The sequence below is a fragment of the Giraffa tippelskirchi genome, chromosome 2 (genome assembly GCF_054371585.1).
Source record: "Giraffa tippelskirchi isolate mGirTip1 chromosome 2, T2T-mGirTip1v1.2.pri, whole genome shotgun sequence".
NCBI lineage: Eukaryota > Metazoa > Chordata > Mammalia > Artiodactyla > Giraffidae > Giraffa > Giraffa tippelskirchi.
In genome coordinates, this window is record NC_137276.1 from 176,145,200 (window position 1) to 176,165,678 (window position 20,479).

The 20,479-nt window shown below is 41.0% G+C and overlaps 1 protein-coding gene and 1 long non-coding RNA gene across 6 annotated transcripts in view; one reads left to right on the forward strand and one right to left on the reverse strand.

Annotated features, from left to right (window-relative positions):
* The window catches only part of LOC145539000 (uncharacterized), a 36,572-nt gene extending 30,761 nt beyond the window's left edge, over positions 1 to 5,811 (reverse strand). Inside the window, exon 1 of the long non-coding RNA XR_014077492.1 lies at positions 5,201 to 5,811. This is a non-coding gene — a long non-coding RNA (uncharacterized LOC145539000). The remainder of the gene's footprint in view (positions 1 to 5,200) is intronic.
* The window catches only part of USF3 (upstream transcription factor family member 3), a 47,587-nt gene extending 39,067 nt beyond the window's left edge, over positions 1 to 8,520 (forward strand). For all 5 annotated transcript variants that reach the window (XM_081572080.1, XM_081572078.1, XM_081572079.1 and 2 more), the window contains one exon: positions 21 to 8,520. In XM_081572080.1, coding sequence (XP_081428206.1) covers positions 21 to 6,457 — 6,437 coding nt within the window. In that variant the 3' untranslated portion in view covers positions 6,458 to 8,520. The remainder of the gene's footprint in view (positions 1 to 20) is intronic.
* The last annotated feature ends 11,959 nt before the right edge of the window (positions 8,521 to 20,479 follow it).

Here is a 20,479-nt window from a genome sequence, read left to right on the forward strand (position 1 = left end):
TTTTCTTTTTGATATTATAGCTGAAGAAATTAAAAAGCTACGTAAACAACTGGAAGAAATTCAAAAAGAAAATGGCCGATATATTGAATTACTAAAAGCAAATGACATATGTTTATATGATGACCCCACAATCCACTGGAAAGGAAATCTTAAAAATTCAAAGGTCTCTGTTGTTATTCCCAGTGACCAGGTTCAAAAAAATATCATTGTTTATTCCAATGGGAGTCAGCCTGGTGGAAACAGCCAGGGAACAGCTGTTCAGGGGATAACCTTTAATGTTGGTCATAATTTACAAAAGCAAACTGCCAATGTGGTGCCAGTGCAGAGGACTTGCAATCTTGTGACTCCTGTGTCTATTTCTGGAGTTTACCCTTCTGAAAACAAGCCATGGCATCAGACCACGGTTTCTGCATTGGCTGCCAACCAGCCTGTTCCTCTTTGTCTTCCTGCTGCTCTTTCTGCTCAAAACATTCTTGAGCTCTCCACCTCTGAAAGTGAGTCGAGCGTGCTTGGTCCCACCAGCAGCTCACTGGTCGCTGTTCCTGCTGGGCCTGAACCACCCCAGCATCGTTCATTGCACACGTGTCTAAATGATCAAAATTCTTCTGAAAATAAGAAGGGGCAAGACAGCCCCCAAGTATTGAAGAAAACAGTCCCTTGTGCCACAAGCATCTCCTCCAGCTGCTCAGCAACTGCCACTCAAGGACAGCCTGGAAGCGAGTCCTGCCTGAGCACAGAGGATCACAGAAGTGATCTTCAAACCGCCCTGGTTGTTTCCGTCACCACCGCAGTCTGCTCCCAGCCTCCCAGACCTGCCGGTGATTCTTGTGTGGCAAGCAGTAGCAAGGGTGCAGACTCCGCAAGTGTTACCATGGTGGTGGCCCCGTCTGTCCCTGGAGGAGGGATGACCACCATGCCTGTAAGCACCCTTTCTGCAAACCCTATGGACAGTGGTTGGACCCTTTCTTGTTCTTTGCCTTCTTCAGCTGTCAGTGCTTCAGATTTGAAAAACATGAATAGCCTTACCCGAATTTCCTCAGCTGGAAACACACAGACGACGTGGACTACTTTGCAACTGGCGGGAAACACTATTCAGCCCTTAAGCCAGACACCATCTTCTGCTGTGACCCCGGTATTAAATGAATCTGGCACTAGCCCCACCACAGCCAACCACAGTAGATGTGTGGCTCCAGGCATCAGCTCGAATAATTCCTTTTCAGCAGAGGGGCAGCCAGTTGAGCAAGTAGTTGTAACCTTGCCTTCCTGTCCATCTGTACCTATGCAGCCACTGATCACCCAGCCACAAGTTAAATCTCAGCCTCCAAAAAGTATCCTCCCATTGAATTCCGCCATGCAGGTGATTCAGATGGCTCAGCCAGTGGGGTCAGCTGTTAATGCAGCTCCTTCTAATCAGAACGTTATCATTCTTCAACCACCCAGCACCACCCCGTGCCCAACAGTGATGAGGGCAGAGGTTCCCAACCAAACAGTAGGTCAGCAGATAGTCATCATCCAGGCAGCTAACCAGAATACTTTGCCACTTCTCTCTGCTCCACCTCCTGGTTCTGTTCGACTCCCTGTCAATGGAGCCAGTGCTATCATAGGGTCTAACAATTCAGTGCAAAATGTTTCCACCCCACAGACTTTTGGAGGAAAGCACCTTGTCCATATATTACCACGACCTACATCTTTATCAGCATCAAATTCCACACAAACTTTTTCTGTTACTGTATCCAGCCAACAGCAGCCTCAAACCATTTCTTTAAATGGACAGCTCTTTGCTTTGCAGCCTGTGATGTCTTCATCAGGAACTACAAATCAAACCCCTATGCAAATTATTCAGCCCACCACCAGCGAAGATCCAAATACCAATGTTGCCCTGAATACATTTGGCGCTTTGGCCAGCCTCAATCAAAGCATATCGCAGATGGCTGGGCAAAGCTGTGTACAGCTGTCTGTTAGCCATCCAGTCCATCCTCAAACTGCTGCAAATAGTCAAATCAACCCAGCTAACTGTATTTCATTAACAACTGTAGCACCTCCCATGACAACAGATAATTCAGCCACACCACCCAGTACTTATAACCTAGTGACTACTCCCTCAGTGAACACTGTGGCTTGTTTGCCTAACACGAAGGCAAAAAGGTTGAATAAGAAGCCGGGTGTCAAGAAACACTTAGCCGCTAACAAGTCAACCTGCTCCCTGAATCCACTCAGAGATGTGGGCAAGTCAGATGGCCCCAGCACTGAAGGTTCCGCAGAGCCATCATGTAATGATGGACTTCTGGAAAGCCTCCCTGGTGTGTTACCATCTGCCGCTGTGCCCCAGACGAATAGTGTAAGTGTTTCTGGTTCACATTCTTGGAATGTTCTGAATTCTGAATCAGTGATGCCTGAGTCTGTACCCAAATCTAAGTCAGCCGAAGAGTCTAGCTCACCCTCCCAAGAATCTGTAACAAGTGAACAATTTACAATGGCCCCAGCAAAATCCAAAGATTCTCTCCCCATTTCGCAACGAGAGACATCTCAGGATGAGCCACCAAGTAGTTTGGCTTTGCCAGATGCTGCCAAATCCTGCACACCAGCCAACGTGTTGATTTCCTCTGCGAATGATGCCCCCATTTTGGTCTCTCAGGTTTCTCATTTGTCATCTACCACGAGCACTACAAGTACTGACTGTGTTTCTGAGGTAGAAGTCATTACTGACCCTTGCAGGGTTGAGCAAGAGTCATCAGATACAGTACAAACCACAGATCTCTTAAAGGGGCAAGGTTTAACTGCACTGCTGTCTGGTCTTGCTAAAGAAAAAGACCCTCAGAAATCATCTCTTTCAGTCCAGGTGGACCATCCTGACTTTTCTTCAGAAAATTCTAAAATAGTTGATTCAAATGTTGAGTTGAATCCCAAACAGGAGCTATTACTGATGAGCAGTGATGAGAGAGATCCAGGACAGCCTCATTCCTGCAACCCTGACCAGGAGGTTATTAATAGTTCTCTGCTCACCAATAGGCAGGCTGACTCTCCCATGTCGACCAGCTCTGGCAGTAGTCGTAGTTTCTCAGTTGCATCTATGCTTCCTGAAACAGCCAGAGAGGATGTCACCAGCAATGCAACGACTAATACGTGTGACAGCTGTACCTTTGTGGAGCAAACTGATATAGTTGCTCTTGCAGCACGAGCTATTTTTGACCAGGAGAACCTTGAGAAGGGAAGAGCTGGTACCCAGGTACCAGCTGATATACGGGAAGTTCCTTCAAAGTCTTCTGAAGCATCCTCTTTAGAGGGAGACCAGCCTTTCAAAACACAGATATCTAAAGAGAATGGTCCAGGACAGGGAGAGGCAACACCAAATGAATTTAATTCTCAGGATTCAATTGAAGCCACAGTGGATAGGTCCCTTGAAAAACCAAGTTGTTCTATAGGAATGAAAACATCAAATGCCTCTTTGCAGGTTTCGACTTCCCAGCCACCAAGCATCACCAGTTTAAGTGTGAATAATCTTATCCACCAGAGTACCCTCAGCCATCCTCTGGTCAGCTGCACTGGTCTGTCCCAGACTTCAGAGCAAACAGCTGTTCCTACAACAGTGAATCTGACAGTTTCATCTAGCTCCTATGGCAGTCAGCCTCCTGGACCATCCCTGATGACCGAATACTCCCAAGAACAGCTAAATACTATGGCTGGTACCATACCAAACACACCAATTCAAGAGCCACTCTTAAAGCCAAATCACGAAAGCCGTAAAGACTCTGCTAAGCGTGCTGTCCAGGATGACCTTTTACTGTCTTCAGCTAAACGTCAGAAGCATTGTCAGCCAGCCCCGCTCCGGCTTGAAGGTCTGTCCCTGATGAGCCGAACTCCAGACAGCATTTCCGATCAAACTCAAATGATGGTTGGTCAGATCCCTCCCAACTCTTCAAACTCAGTTGTGCCTATTAGCAACCCAGCACACGGGGATGGCCTTACCCGATTATTTCCGCCTAGTAACAACTTTGTGGCCCCCGTGTTGAGGCAGACCGAGGTTCAGTGTGGTTCGCAGGCTTCCATTGCCGAGCAGCAGCCAGCCCAGGCCGGCCAACATCTGCAGGCCCTGCAGCAACATGTTCCAGCTCAAGGGGTACCTCACCTGCATAGTAACCACCTCTACTTAAAGCAGCAGCAGCAGCAGCAAGCAGGGCAGTTGAGAGAGAGGCATCACTTGTATCAGCTGCAGCGTCATGTACCTCACACAGAGAGCTCTGTCCACTCTCAGCCCCACAGCGTCCACCAACAGAGAACCCTGCAACAGGAAGTCCAGATGCAAAAAAAGAGGAATCTTGTTCAGGGCACTCAGGCCTCTCAGCTGTCTTTACAACCCAAGCATCATGGAACTGACCAATCCCGACCCAAGAGCGGTCAGCCGCACCCACACCATCAGCAGATGCAGCAACAGATGCAGCAACACTTTGGAAGCTCCCAGGCAGAGAAGAGTTGTGAAAACCCTTCCACCAGCCGGAACCACCAGAACCATCTCAGTCAAGATATTCTGCACCAACAGGAGGTGGGAAGCCGGCAGCAAGCTCCAGGGGTTTCTTCTGAACACGTATCTGGGCATAATCCAATGCAGAGGCTGTTGACATCAAGAGGCATAGAGCAGCAAATGGCATCCCAACCGAGTATTGTGACAAGACCTTCAGACATGACCTGCGCTCCACACAGGCCGGAGAGAAACAGAGTTTCAAGTTACTCTGCTGAGGCACTCATTGGAAAAACATCTTCTAATTCAGAGCAGAGAATGGGTATATCGATTCAGGGTTCCAGAGTTTCAGATCAGCTTGAAATGAGAAGCTACCTTGATGTTCCCAGAAACAAGAGTTTAGCCATTCATAATATGCAGGGTCGTGTGGACCATACTGCCTCAGATATCCGCCTTTCTGACTGTCAGACCTTTAAACCAAGTGGAGCCAGTCAGCAGCCCCAGAATAATTTTGAAGTACAGTCTTCAAGAAATAATGAAATAGGTAACCCTGTAACATCCTTGAGGAGTATGCAGCCCCAAGCTTTTCGTATTAGTCAAAACCCTGGTCCACCACCAGTCGACCGCCAAAAGCGATTACCTTATCCACCAGTTCAGAGCATCCCAACAGGAAATGCTATCCCAACAAGGGACAATGAAAATACATGTCACCAAAGTTTCATGCAGAGTTTACTTGCCCCTCACCTGGGCGATCAGGTCATTGGGAGTCAGAGATCCCTCTCAGAACATCAGAGGACTACACAGTGTGGTCCCTCCTCTGCAATTGAATATAACTGTCCCCCGAGCCATGAAAGTGTCCATATTAGAAGGGAGAGTGAGAGTCAGAGTAGGGAGAGCTGTGACATGTCCCTGGGCGCAATTAACACCCGGAACAGCACCTTGAATATTCCATTTTCAAGTTCTTCATCTTCAGGAGATATTCAAGGTCGAAACACGAGTCCCAATGTGTCTGTACAGAAATCCATTCCCATGAGGATTACTGACAGTCATGGGACCAAGGGCCACATGAACCCTCCAGTCACAACCAACATGCATGGGGTTGTAAGGCCAGCTTTGCCGCATCCGTCTGCGTCTCACGGAAATGCTGACCAAGGGCCTCCTGTACGTCAAACCAGTTCTTCAGTTCCCCAGCGATCAAGGCATCCATTGCAAGACAGCAGCGGTTCCAAAATTCGTCCACCTGAAAGGACTCGCTCTGGAAACCCAAGACATAGCAATGTCTTTGATCCAAGTCTTCCTCACCTTCCTCTGTCTACTGGCGGCAGTATGATTCTTGGACGCCAACAACCTGCTGCAGAAAAGAGAGGAAGTATTGTTCGTTTCATGCCGGATAGCCCACAAGTACCTAATGATAATTCAGTGCCTGACCAGCACACGCTATCACAAAATTTTGGTTTTCCTTTTATCCCTGAGGGTGGCATGAACCCGCCAATAAATGCTAATGCTTCTTTCATTCCACAGGTTACTCAGCCTAGTGCCACTCGAACCCCAGCCCTCATCCCTGTGGATCCCCAAAATACTCTCCCCTCCTTCTATCCCCCATACTCTCCTGCTCATCCCACACTGTCCAATGATATTTCAATCCCCTATTTTTCTAATCAAATGTTCTCAAATCCCAGCACAGAGAAGGTAAACAGTGGAAGTTTGAATAACCGATTCGGATCAATTCTGTCTCCTCCCCGACCTGTTGGCTTTGCTCAACCAAGTTTTCCTCTTCTGCCTGACATGCCCCCAATGCACATGACCAACTCTCACTTATCCAATTTTAATATGACATCTTTGTTTCCAGAAATAGCTACAGCTCTTCCTGACGGCTCAGCGATGTCCCCTTTGCTTACGATAGCAAACTCCTCTGCCTCAGACTCTTCCAAGCAGTCCTCCAACCGACCTGCCCACAACATAAGCCATATCTTAGGTCATGATTGCAGTTCAGCTGTTTAAATACTGATTGACTAAACATAAGTGTAACGAGTGAGATTACAAATGTATTTGTGTGTGTGTTCACACATACATGCACAGGAAGAGAGGTTGTGTGAGTGTATCTCCTTGTGTTTGTATAATCAGCTGCCGGTTATCTTCTGAATGTAGGGAAGCCATGTCAGAGATGAGGCGCATACTAGGTTGTCAAAAAAAAATTATCTTTCATTTTTAACTGCATGGTGTGCGCTTTAAATTTCCCAAGCAGACTGACATTTTCAGGTTTGATTTGTAATCTGACATTCTCTAGATACTAATAGACTGGAAGTTGGGGGAAGTCATCTTGGTGTGTCCTGGGTAGTAGGAAGGAACCTAGATTTTAAATTTGATTGTTGATAATTTGTAAAATAGTTGAGATAGTTGAGTTGCTCTCCAACAAAACAGACATTTTGATAGAACACAGTGGCTCATAACCAAATGCTGGCCCAATGTATTCTGGAACAGTCTCTTACCCATGGCTGGTATTGAATTAATATAGAATGAATGTCCATGATTCAAGTCAAGCAGTTAGCAAATAGGTGAGTTATTGAATCAACCTTTATTCCCAAGGTTTGGTTTAGGTAGAAGCTTCTTCCTTAATTATAACAATTTATAAATTATCTGAATTCTGTGTCTTGTTTTCCTAATTAGGGAACCATCAGTTCAGGTCAGTCGCTCAGTCATGTCTGACTCTTTGCGACCCCATGAACTGCAGCATGCCAGGCCTCCCTGTCCATCACCAACTCCCGGAGTTTACCCAAACTTATGTCCATTGAGTCAGTGATGCCATCCAACCATCTCATCCTCTGTCGTCCCATTTTTCTCTTGTCCTCAATCTTTCCCAGCATGAGGGTCTTTTCAAATGAGTCAGCTCTTCACATCAGGTGGCCAAAGTATTGGAGTTTCAGCTTCAGCATCAGTCCTTCCAATGAACACCCAGGACTGATCTCCGTTAGGATGGACTGGTTGGATCTCCTTGCAGTCCAAGGGCCTCTCAAGAGTCTTCTCCAGCACCACAGTTCAAAAGCATCAATTCTTCGGCGCTCAGCTTTCTTTATAGTCCAACTCTCACATCCACACATGATTACTGGAAAAACCATAGCCCTTGACTAGATGGACCTTTGTTGACAAAGTAATGTCTCTGCTTTTCAATATGCTGTCTAGGTTGGTCATAACTTTCCTTCCAAGGAGTAAGCGTCTTTTAATTTCATGGCTGTGATCACCATCTGCAGTGATTTTATCCTTTAATGTGCCAAGATCCTATAAAGCAAAGGTCTTCCTTAAATAAGTAGCCTTAAAAGTGAAAAGCTAAACAGTAGAGTACATAGATGTTTTCCATTTTGTCCTTGTGTTTTGCATCAGGCCATAAGAATGATAGCCAGTTGTATTGTGAGGTTTTGCATGTGTTCAGTTAAGGATTGTTTCATTCATTGAGTTTTGTTGTAGAATTCTCTCTCTGTTCTATTTATTTGATCTTGAAATAGGTTCTTTGACATTTGTTTAATCACTAGGGACTGATCACTAAATAGTGTGTTTGGAATCTACAGTTATTTGAGCCTTACTTTTCAAATATTTCTGAACAGAGTCTTAAGCTCTGTCAGTATTTTCACTTACTGATATTTATATTTAAGATATGGCATTGTATATTGCATTATTACCCTTCATTGTAGAGTTACAATGAGAAGATGAATTTGTTCATTGCTTTTCCTGATGGTAGATGTGAAATGGTGCTTCAAAAAACTGTCTTGATATAAGTTCATGTGTGTGAGTGTGTGTGTACTTGGACATAGATTTTAAGGTATAAACTAGCTCTTTCAAAATAGGCCTGCCATCTGAAAATAGGAAATTGGCACCTGAGACCTGTTGAAGAGTAGAACTTGATATAGAGCTTTTTTTTTAAGCCCCACTGAAGTTAATAATGAATTTTGAATTTTAAAGATATATATTCAAAATTCATGTATTGCATTTTGAAAACTTTATTAAAAGTTAAGAAAACAATTGATGTGTACTCACATTTCAAGCCCATTGCTTGTTATATTCTGCCAAAAGTGGAATGGAGTGGGAGATATAAACTGCTCTGTTAACAAAGTTAACCCATGGACCAGCGTTTTGGTTTTACTCCCATTAAAAAAAAAAAAAGCCTCCTAAGGCTTGGTTGGAGAAGGAAATGGCAACCCACTCCCGTATTTTTGCCTGGGAAATCCCATGGACAGAGGAGCCTAGCGGGCTACAGTCCATGGGATCACAAAGAGTCAGACAGGCCTAAGCGACTGAACACACACAGAAGGCTTGGTTAGAGCAGATAACTCTAGCAAATACCTCTACTACAGCAAAAGGGTCTGTAGTAGACCCAAAAGGGTCATCTGTGCCTCTTTACCTGTTCTCACCAAACTCCCCTCCCTGCTGCTGGCAGAGGCAGCCTCCTCGAGGCAAAAAATATACTGGAAACAAAGAATATGTCTGTATTTTCTTCCTTCAGAATGGTCATGGGGAGAAATAGGAGAGCTTCATGAATAAGTTACTTAAACAAGAAAAACAGGTAAACAGTTAAAACGTTTAATTGAGAAAAAAATATGACATTTATAACTTAAATTAACTGAGTTTTAAGCTTTAACATTCAAGTTTTTCCTTGTACTTGAAAGGTCTAATCTGCCAGTTTCAAGAACTGCTCTTAGTGTGTTCAGCTATTCATCCTCCCTCTCTCTCTCTTTCCCACCTTCTCTTTCTCTCTCTTCCTCCTACACACACACACACACACAAACACACACACACACACACACACACACACACAGTGGCTGTTGAGTTCTGAAAAACTGGGGACTGTTAGGTAAAATCAGAACTAAGGTAACAGGCTAAGGAGAAGCTGAATTTGAACATTCAGTGGAAAGGCCTCAAGCCTGGTACTTGCAGATATTTCTCTGTTGTCTCAATTGTATTTTTCTCCTCAGCTCTCTTCAGAGATAATATTTACATTCCTCAGAACTTTCATTCCAAGCATACAACACTTTGATTCCAAATGAGTCTCTAGCCCTAAGTAAGGTTTATTTGACCATCTGAGGAAAGATGTGACCATCTGCAAATAATTTGGCTCCTGCTTCCATATAGTTCTAATTGTCTTACAGACATACGCGTATGTATGTGTTTATATACAAACTCAATTCTGAAAATGTTCAGAGCACAGTAATCTTACTTGATTTATAAGCACGATTATATGAGATTTACCAGCAGTATTAAGTATTTGATAATTAGAGCCACATGATTTGGGCAAGGAAATTTATTATTTAATATATAACAATCTCTGGATATTTTTTTTTGGCAAACAAATGGCAGAGAACATAGTCGGTTTTGGTTATAGTAAATTTAATATTTTTCATGGCTTGCTAATATATGTCTACAAAATGTAAAATCATTTCTACAGATAAATTTGTAATTTCTAGAAATACACAAACATGTATGAAGCATATGTGAATCATTGATTAAATAATTTCTGTCCTAGTGTTATTGATCACCTGGAATCAATTTCAGAAAGATGTTGATTCCTCTAAACATTTAACACAGCAACTTCTGATAGGGTAAAAAATTTCATATTTCTTATCATGCAAAAATTTCTAATGTGTCAATCATGGATAAAAGAAATCAACTTTGATGTCATTTCTTTTTTTGGTACATACAAGTTGTTTTGAGATATTTTATACTATTCCAGGAAGTTTGTTTTTGTTTTTATGTTAAGACCTTTGGGGTGTTCCAGCAATGGTACCCTTTTTCTAAGTAAAGAGTGCGCATTCCGGAGTGATCATGCTTTATAAAATTTAATGTGTCAGAACTGTGGAAAGAGAAAAATGAGGAGGAAATCTTCTTTTTCAGTGATTTTCAGTCACATTTCAGGGTGAACTGCAATGAGGATTGACTTTTTAAAATTAGCCTTCTTAATATACAAATTATTTAAATATTTTAAAGATAATTCATTTGCCCTGCTCTTGCCTTCTAACATTAGCCATTTCACAGAGAGGCTGAGATTTATACTCCAAAAAAGTGTGGAAATACATTTTAATGGGAGTGATGTTTTTAGAACTTGAGAAAAGGTTAAGACTCTTCTTAGCTGTATCCTTCCTTTGATGCAAAGTACCTAGGCTCTTATTTTCTTCTGTCTGCTCCATGTCAAACAAGTGGCAGGGAACCCAGTCATTCCTTAGCAGAATGATTACTCCTCTGCCTTGAAACATTTATTGAGACCAGCATCATTGGATCAGTGATTACTCCTCTGCCTTGAAACATTTATTGAGACCAGCATCATTGGATCAGTGCATAATAGGGACTCATACTCCCAAATCCATGATTCCCAAAGACCTAGCTTTGGAAATCACTGTATTCTATTAAGGGGCAAAGAGAATTCCTCAAAACAAAAGTAATTCAAGATTGGCTGAAAATACTTAATGTGCCATATAATTTTGTTCCTTGTTTTGGAGAGCTTGTTTTTTTCCCCCATAGAGGAGTAAAGAAAGGGCAAAGGTAGTACCAAAATCAGATGGCTTTGGGTTGATATCCTTAGGAACCTGGCAGTCATTGTTCTAATTCTGTTCTCTCTAAATTTGCCTTTGTTGATCACCTATGGCTGTGTACTTCCAGAGGGCAATAATAGTAAGTGATGATTTTTGATACACTTATGCAAATTAAAGGCTAGAAATTAGTTTCTTCTCTGATAACTTTTTGGCTGACTGAAACCATTTCTCCTTCCCCTGTGAGTTCAACAGGAAAGGGTCCTTTATTACTTAATCATATTCTCCCTATATTCTACACTTCTGTGTGAGCCTAAGAGTGTTTCTACTAGAGTCTGTGGGGGTCATCAAGTTCAGACTGAGGTGTTCTGGGAAGAAGTGTTGAGGACCTTCTTAGACACAGAATTTCTGGTTGTGCCCACATGCCTCTACCTGGAAACTGCACTTTACCTGCAGCTGTGCCTCTGGTCCTAGGACCAGCCATTGGAACATACCGCTCACCCACTCCTCTGTTATGGCAAAGGACCAGCCTGGTACATGCTGTGTAATCAAACACCTAGATGACAAATACAGCTGACGTTTCTCACTGTTGCCTTATCATTCTCTGAGCCATCTTTAATGCTGATCTTATAAAAAAAAAAAATTTACTAGTTAGATACAAGACTCCTTTTAAACTCAGAGCTTGTATGTGGTGGCCATTCAATATTCTTATTTCTAGATTTGCACAAACCTTGTCAACTGTAGTCTTTTTCTGGTGCACGCATGTGTTCAGATGCTTCATAAACATGAGCCTACCTGGATTGAAAATATTGGGGATAATATTGAAAGTGGTGTTATTTTGGATGATTGCATAATCTGTCACTAGGTATTTCATGAGACATAGAAGATAAGTCTCCATTTGTAGTTTGACATTTAAAAAAATGATCATGAATTTCTTTTTCCTCAATTGTTATGTACAGGTATACACCATACTGTGTCATAGGAACTTAAAGTTTACTCCATGTCAATCCCCTCTTCACTTTTCTAGATCTCTATTCCCCACCTCGTAAGTCTTAAAACCGTTTTTTATCTGTAAGGTCACTGAGGCACTGGACTTGACTATATTGGTAACTTTTAGGGGGAATTGAACTGTTGATCTTCCAAAAGAAAGGGACCAGACAGTGTTGCTTCAAATGCTGCAGTTGTGTTACTGTGAAGAAAAGATTTGCTTCCACTTTCAACAGGAGATACATATATATATACACACACACATATATACACGTATATATTCACTTCAGTAAAAGTGGGTGGAAAAATCTGAGAACATAGTTACCTTCACACATTATTTATAGATACACTGGGTGAGAAGCTTACTGTAGGGCAGTCACCAGAAAAAATCTAACTGTAGTGCTTTCAGTATATGTAATACTTGTATCTATCCCCATGCCAGCAATGTCTGCTGTGCACTGTGTCCTATTACTGTAAATCACCTGGTTTATAATTCTAATGGGAACTAATTTGTTTTGTAATGAATTCAGAGCAGATATGTATAATATGGCCAGGATTGTCCTACAGTTGTAAATAAGAACAGGTCCTGTTTATTTTGACATCTTTTTACAAATGCATTGTATTAGGGTGTGAATATTCTGAACCATGCTCTTGTTTAAAGTTTTGAAATTTTTATTGGTAAATGTAACATTTTAATGGTTGTAATAATTATTTGTATAGATATGAATATAGTATTTTATTTAAGAAAATAAACTTTGCATTTTTGCATTGTGAATTCTGTCTCTTCTGATCATTGCATGTACCACTTCAAACCTGGTATTAAAATGATTTGTCTTGCGTACTGAAGTTTTGTATTCGAGTAATCTTGAAATTTTGCCAGAATGTCCGAAAATGAGATCATGACACATTGCCCATGGGGATTGTATTTCTGATGAAAGAATCAACCTCAAATCATAATTACGATCAGTGCTGTATTTTTGCAGTAAACTGTACACCTCTATACTTATTGTGAAAAGTAGGATTAGAATTTCAGGTCTGGAGAGAACTGAGAGATGATTTATTTAAATTCTCCTCCTTGTATATTTATAGTGTCGGAAACAAGCACAAAATCACTTTGGGATAAGAATTAGGTGTTTCATTACCACTACCCACATCAACTTGTCACATCTCACAAGCATGAAGTTTGAGGGGAAAAAAACAGATCACTGAGGAACTTGCACAGTATAAAACTATGTAAAGTTTAAATGCCTATAAATCAAACAGTTTGTTCTTTGGGGATAGCCTACAGATGTGGTAAAAATTATAAATTCAAGAAATGATAAACCTAAAGTTCACAGTGATGAATCCTTCCTAGGAAAGGAGGGAGGAGGAGAGTGTTGAGAGAGGTACTTGTAGAGCATCGGTAGAGTTTATTGGATTGGAGAGCAGATACCCAGGTGTTCATCTCACACCTGACATGTTTGTCTTAGGAGTGAATAAAACATAGCCAATATTAAAACAGGTAAAGTAAGGACCTTAGTGCACATCCCACATGTCCTCCAGAAAACTAGTGCTCACAGTGTTTCCTGGTCGAGCTTTTTGCAAATTCAGGTTAAAGCTCAGTATTCTGACGATCAAGGGTTTAGCATTTTTTCTGCTGTTGCCCACTGTTACTCATTTCAGGTCATAGATGAATCACACATTTTGATTATACAAGGAGCCCTAATAAGCCATAAAGTGTATACAACCCATAATAGTGCAACCGCTAGGCATAAATTCAATCTCCCTAAAATGAATGTACAGGTTATAATAGCTATATACTGTAACATTTTGTTAGCTTTCCAGTCTAGTTCGATGTTTGAAGGAAGATGATTTTAGTGACTTAAATTTCTTTAAAAAGCTATCCAGGGGATTTTCACTTTTAGGTAAAATTTAACAGCAAGTGGCAGGTCCACAATCCCACTGCACCAACTAGAACAAAGAGATAAATTAGAAAAATTATTTTTTAAATGTATTTTTTATTGAAATCCAGTTGAATTATAATGCTGTGTTAATTACCACCATGCATCAAAGTGACTCAGTTATATTGTGTTTGTGTGTGTGTGTGTGTGTGTATATATATATATATATATATATATGTATGTATGTATATATGTGTGTGTGTATATATTCTTTTCCATATTTTTTCCATTATGGTTTATTACAGGATATTGAATATACAACAGAACATTGTTGTTAGAAAAATTGTGTTTTAAAAGATACTAAAACCCATCAATAAAAAGGACAAAATTCCTTTGACTGTATACATAGATCTGAACAAAACTCCAGAGAGAAAAATTCCTCCCTACTGTGAGATGAGATCTCTAGGCTCTCTTTTTTCCCCTGGGGACATAGGATGAGTATGGGTTGAAAAGGCAGTGTGAAAGTTCCCACAGTTTTATGAAACTTAGGAGACAAATTCCTGCTAGATGAAGCAGTCTCACCATCAAGATGTTGAAAACCAGAAGAGAACTGTATCTCACTGCATCTAACTACAGCTGCATCTGAGCTCTCACTCAGCTCAACTCTGTCTAACAGAAGAAAAGTGTGATCCCTTTCTGGTGAAAAATAACACAACTTCAATCTCTGCAGTTCATTTATGTACAATATCCAGGAAATATATACAGTCTCCAATACAAAAAATGTGACCAATAAGCAGAAGAAAAGGCAGATGCATGACAGAGAAAATCAGAAAACCCAAAAGCTGGTTTTTGGAAAAGATTAAAAAGCAAACAAAAGAGCTCCTAGAAAGACTGATCAGGAGAAAAAAAAAAGAAAGAAAATATAAATTGCCAATAAAATGAATGGAAAAGGGGACTTCACAAAAGAGCATACAAAAATTAAAATCATAAAACATTATTTACAACTTTATGACAACATTACTGGCAACTTAGATGAAATGGACACAATTCTTGAAAAATACAATTTACCAAAATGAACGCAAGAAGAAACAAAATCTTTAACACCTATACCCATCAGCCAAATTAAATCTGTAAGTAAAAAAGCTTCATACCATATATTATATAATTCCGTTTCTATGAAATGTCCAGAATAGGCAAATCTGAAGAAACAGAAAGTGGCTTTGTGGTTGCCCAGGGTTGGGGAGTTTGGGAGAAAGTGAGAAGTGACTGCTAATGTCCATGGAGTTTTGTTGGGGGTGATGAAAGTGTTCTAAAATTTTGGTGATGATTGCCCAACTCTGTGAATGCACTAAAAACTGTTGAATCATACACTTTAAATGGGGGAATTCTATCATGTCTGAATTACATCTTGACAGCTGTTTTGTTTTTTTTTAAAGGTATTCCCACAAAAAATACCTCAAGCCCAGCAGATTTTAGTGGGCAATTTCTCTAAATATTAAAGGAAGAAGTAACACCAATCTACCCAAATTCATGAGAAGGAGGGATTATTTTCAAACCTCTTTTACGAAGTTAACATAACCAAATTGATACCAAGTCTGTCGTAACATTATAATAAAAGAAAATTATAGCTCAATATCCCTAATAAACATAGGTGTAAAAATTCTAAAGAAAATGTCAAATCGAATCTACTGATACAAGAAAAGAATAGCACATCATGACCAAATGGGGTTTATTTTTCAGGAGTGCAAAGTTGTTTTAACATTTTAAAGTCAATTTATACAGTTTGTTGTATTAACAGGATAAAAGAGATAAAATATCATAACTCGAACAGCTGATAAAATTCAGCATCCATTTATGTTGGTCAATCTCAACATCTGCTTTGACCTTTCCTTTTCCCTGTGAGAAATTAAAGAGATAATGCTAATTTCCTGCCTGCATAAGTTCAGAAGTTAGGTAGGTTGGTTATCTAATATAAATGTGCCACTTTATTTTTCAAGTAACCGCATAAACTACAGATTTGGGGATGACACAAAAATCCAGTTTTTAACTAAGTGTGTGCTGTATAGGTCTGGTCTGGGTGGTGTTTTCTTACATTGCTTTATCACAGGTTTGGAAAGAGACTGAAGCCTAATAGTAGTGGTGGAGAACTTACTGCTTCAGGGAACTTTCCTTCTGGGAACTCATTATTCAGCTTGGTTAAACCCCATTAAAAAAGTGCTGCTGGCTGGCAAATGTGCAAATTCCCATTATTATGTTTTTAAAGCCCAAGAGATAGCATATAGTATGGGAGAAGAAAATTGGTTAGTATGTCAGTGTTTCAAACAAGTCATATTGCTTTTGGGGGGTTTGTTTGTTTGTTTGTTTGTTTTGGTCTTACTCCTGGACAAATTTAGAAGCCTTTGTCTTCATTATCATTGTACCCCAAATTGAAGAATTATGATTTCCCAATTCAATGCAGTCTAATTCCACTGCCTTACTTTGGTGAAATGACACCATTCCCGTCATTAAAAAGCCACAAAATTAAAAGATACTTGCTCCTTGGAAGAAAACCTGTGACAAACCTAGATGACATATTAAAAAGCAGAGACATCACTCTGCTGACAAAGGTCCATATGGTTTTTCCAGTAGTCATGTACAGATTTGAGAGTTGGACCATAAAGAAGGTTGAATGCCAAAGAATTGATGCTTTCAAACAATGGTGCTGGAGAAGCCTCTTGAAAGTCCCTTGGACAGCAAGGAGATCAAACCAGTCAATCCTAAAGGAAATCAACCCTGAATATTCATTGGAAGGACTGATGCTGAAGCTGAAACTGAAGCTCCAATATTTTGGCCACCTGATGTGAAGAGCCAACTCACTGGAAAAGACCCTGATGCTGGGAAAGATTGAAGGCAGGAGGAGAAGAGGACGAAAGAGGATGAAATGGTTGGCTTTGCTGACTCAACGGACATGAGTTTGAGCAAATTCCGGGAGATGGTGAAGGACAGGGAACCCTGGCATGCTGCAGTTCGTGGGGTCGCAAAGAGTTGGGCACGACTGACCGACTGAACACCGCCACCACTCCCAGCCACCAGGAGCAAAGACAGTTCAGCAGTCTTTGCTGATGGCAGTCGTAGATTCTGGTTGGTCTACTGGACCAGCATAGATCAGTTTCAGAGGCAACTTTGAAAGATTTTTTGACTCTTGACAGTATTTAGAGTTTTTGAATGTGTTTTAGGAAGTTAAAAAGACCACTGTATTCTTGTAATTTCCCTTCACTCTTAATTTTGTTTCTGAACCAACAGGCTCCCAGTAGAGACCTGACAGCTTAGGCTACGTATATTTTAATTTAAAATGAAAATCTTTGGGTCTTCAGGGCTTTGCCAAATGTAGTCAGTGAATGTATAAGAAGGGCTTTGGTTCTTAACTGTACAAGCTTAGAAACTGAAGCAAGAGTCCAGTTTAGGGAGCCCAGATGATTCAAAGCCGCAGATTTATTTTGGTTGGCTTTTCTAAAGCACAGTGTGTTCAATGTCACTCAGGTTTATATAACAAACATCTAAATTTCGGAAAAACTTTCTCTTTTTGTTAATATGTTCAGGGGTTATACAATTCCAGGCTGTGTTTTGCATATACAGACACAAATAAAAGCTACAATACAATCTATCTTGCCTGTCTCTGTTCTTGTTACATAAACCACTTATTTCTATGTTTCAGTTTTCTCCATCTGGGAAATGGGGATAATAGTAATAATGCAAACTTCATGGAGTTAGTGGTGGTAAGTGTTTCAGGATTAATGTATAGAATGTATGTAAACCTTTGGCACAATGTCAAGTTTTCTGTTTTAATAATCAGTTCTGCCAACGTTAATCTTGTAGAGGTTGGAGATGAAAATTGAGGGTAATAGTTTCCAATAACAAGATCCCACTAAAAGGGCAAACCTCAGACCTCAGTCCCATGCTTGTCCTCCAGCAGGGTGGGGTTTTTGCAATTCCTAAGAATTAGGGAGATGGAGCTGTTTTTGTTTCCTCAAGGATGAATTAAAATGATCCCCACCTCAGTCATCTCTCTTAACAGTCTCTGTCCTCTGCTGGGATTAAAACTGTGACTTTTGTTTTTCTTATGAAAAACTGAGGTTGTTGCTTCAAATATTTGTCTTATTTTTCTGATTCTTCCCTTTCACTGGAGAGGACTCACTTTTCTCCTCCTCTGGGTATGACAGGCAGGTTGTGAGAGCCCAACAGTGCAACCTTCCTGTGAGTCCAAATTGACATTTTCAAGTACTGCCCAGCTCGGCAGCCTCAGCTCAGAGGAGCCTAAGGGGCTCTTTCATTTTGCTTTCAGTCTTCCTGAAAACAAAACCAAACTCACAACTGGACCACATCAAAAGTATATCCATCCTCCTTTGGCTCAGTCCCCCTCTCTGACCATTTTTACAGAGTTCTCTCAAAACAACATTCCATAGGCTCTCCCCATCATGTGTGTGCCAACACTACTGCCCAGTGCTTCTCGGAAGGTAAACGACTTTCTTTCCCTTTTAGTTTACTCTTCAACTTTCGTTACTCAAAGAATCAGCTATCTTCCCCTCTGTGTCCCAATCAAGTCTCAATTTACCCTTTTGTTTAATGCCATTTATAGTTTCTTAGGGATGGGTCAGGCTGAAATCTCATTGGTCCCTTCCCTTTTAAGCTTCCCAGAAAACACTTCTGCTTGAACCAGACCTTTGATCGAATCTCAATTCGGTCTCTCAGGTTTATGTTTGCTTATTCTTGCCTCATCTCAGCTTTCCTTCTCCTTAATTCTTCATGCACCTAGTTAATTTGAAATTCTGACATAGTTGACGCAATATTAGCAATAAGCTAATGTCTTCAAAGTTGTACGTTCCTGGGAACTATTAATAGCACCTTCTCTCTGACACTGAGCAGAGTGCCTCCGATTATTCTATTTCTCTGCTTGATTGTGTGGTAGAATTGGCAACCACAGATGGCGAGAACCTACACCTCCCTGCAGAGGTCCTCCTGGAAACCTAGCAAATATTTTTTTCTAGGAATTTGGTTTTGAGAGTTGTATCAGTAGTTTAGGGACTACACATCTGGAAGTAAATATTGCTGATACATATTTGGACTCTCTTTGGGTCTGCATTAGGCCATTCTCTTCTTGGAGCTCTTTGCCTACTTACAATGAACAAACTATTTGTCTCATGCATATCTCCTCTTTTGGAACATAGATCCATGATGGAAGAGACTGTGTTTAATTCATTGCTGTGCTTGGTTCCTCACAGCGCTTGGCCCAGATATTTCTTGATTGACTTTTGACTGAAGCGGTGTTTCTGATTCTATATAAGTGAACAGAGAAGCGGTGAGAAGAAGATAAAGGGGAAATGGATGCCCTAAGAAGCAAGTGACTTTACAAGGTATCCCACACTGAGAGAGAACCAGGGTGAACCTCAGGCCTGAATTTGTTCTGTTCCTTGAAGAGGCCTGCCTAGATCCCGGTACTGAACTTTGTGAAAGGCCCAGATAAGGAACACAATAAAAATCATGAAACACAAATCAACTTTTTTTTCTGTGGTGGCAACATTAGAGCACCCTAATGGGGAGGGCTTTTGAGTTAATTTGGATAATCTTCTCTTTAAAGGATTTAAAAGCTCTAATTCACAAAGAATGTAAAGAGTCAGAGGAAATTAGGGGCCCAGGAACCAGCCACAATGGGATTGTATGTTCTGACTTGAAAATATTGCAGTGTTTAAATTTCTTGTCTTCTGAGTCATAACTATAATGCTGGGATAAGAAATGGGACACCCAGACATTAGCATAGCTTTAATGTGATATGACTTCAAAGCTATTATATTGTGGTTAGCTATTTTTCATCTCCAGTGAAATGGATAAGCCTTAGATGACAGAGACTTCAAGGCAATGAAAAAGAGGTAGGAAAAATCAAAGAGTTAAAGTTTTTAGTTCAGGGGAAATCATGAAAACTTCTAATCTACACATAGTCAGAAAGAGGGAAGAGTTCCCTTACTACCGCCTTTTAGAAACTAACTGGCGAAGGCTGATCCACCACCCTAACCAAGCTTATTTGAATTCATGTGTGTTAAAGCCTGAGATTTAGCAGGTGATTAACCTTATTGATGATGGTGCCTTAATATCGAGGAGACATTTGAACTTAGCCACACAAATATATCTTGTTCCCACTGAAACTGTTGGTAATTAGTCAAATCCATTTCCCCTGCATTCCCTAATCAAGGTTGTTTTAAGACTCCCATGTCCTCCAAGCTGCATGTGGCCCAGACAATAAGTAACCTGTTTGCCTGAGATGTTTTCCAGGAACCTGGAGTCCATGGCATCTAGCTCAGCTGAACTGGCTGAAACTAGGTGGGACCACTGACCCTCCAACTGGGCATGTGGGGGTGTCTACCTGTGCTCTTTGGAACGTGCAGAGGCCCGTAGCCTAGTTACGTCTGCAGGAAAGATGTTGACACACCTTTTCCCCATCACCTATTCCCGTCTCGCCATGCTCCCTGCGCCCCAGCCCACCGTGCTTCCGGCTTCTTTATACCTCATCCCAGATATACCCCGCCACGTGCCTTCAAGGAGGAGGATCTGAAGTTTGTTCTGCCGTCTACTTGCGCGGCTGCCATGTGGATAAACCCTGTCTTTGCTGTGAA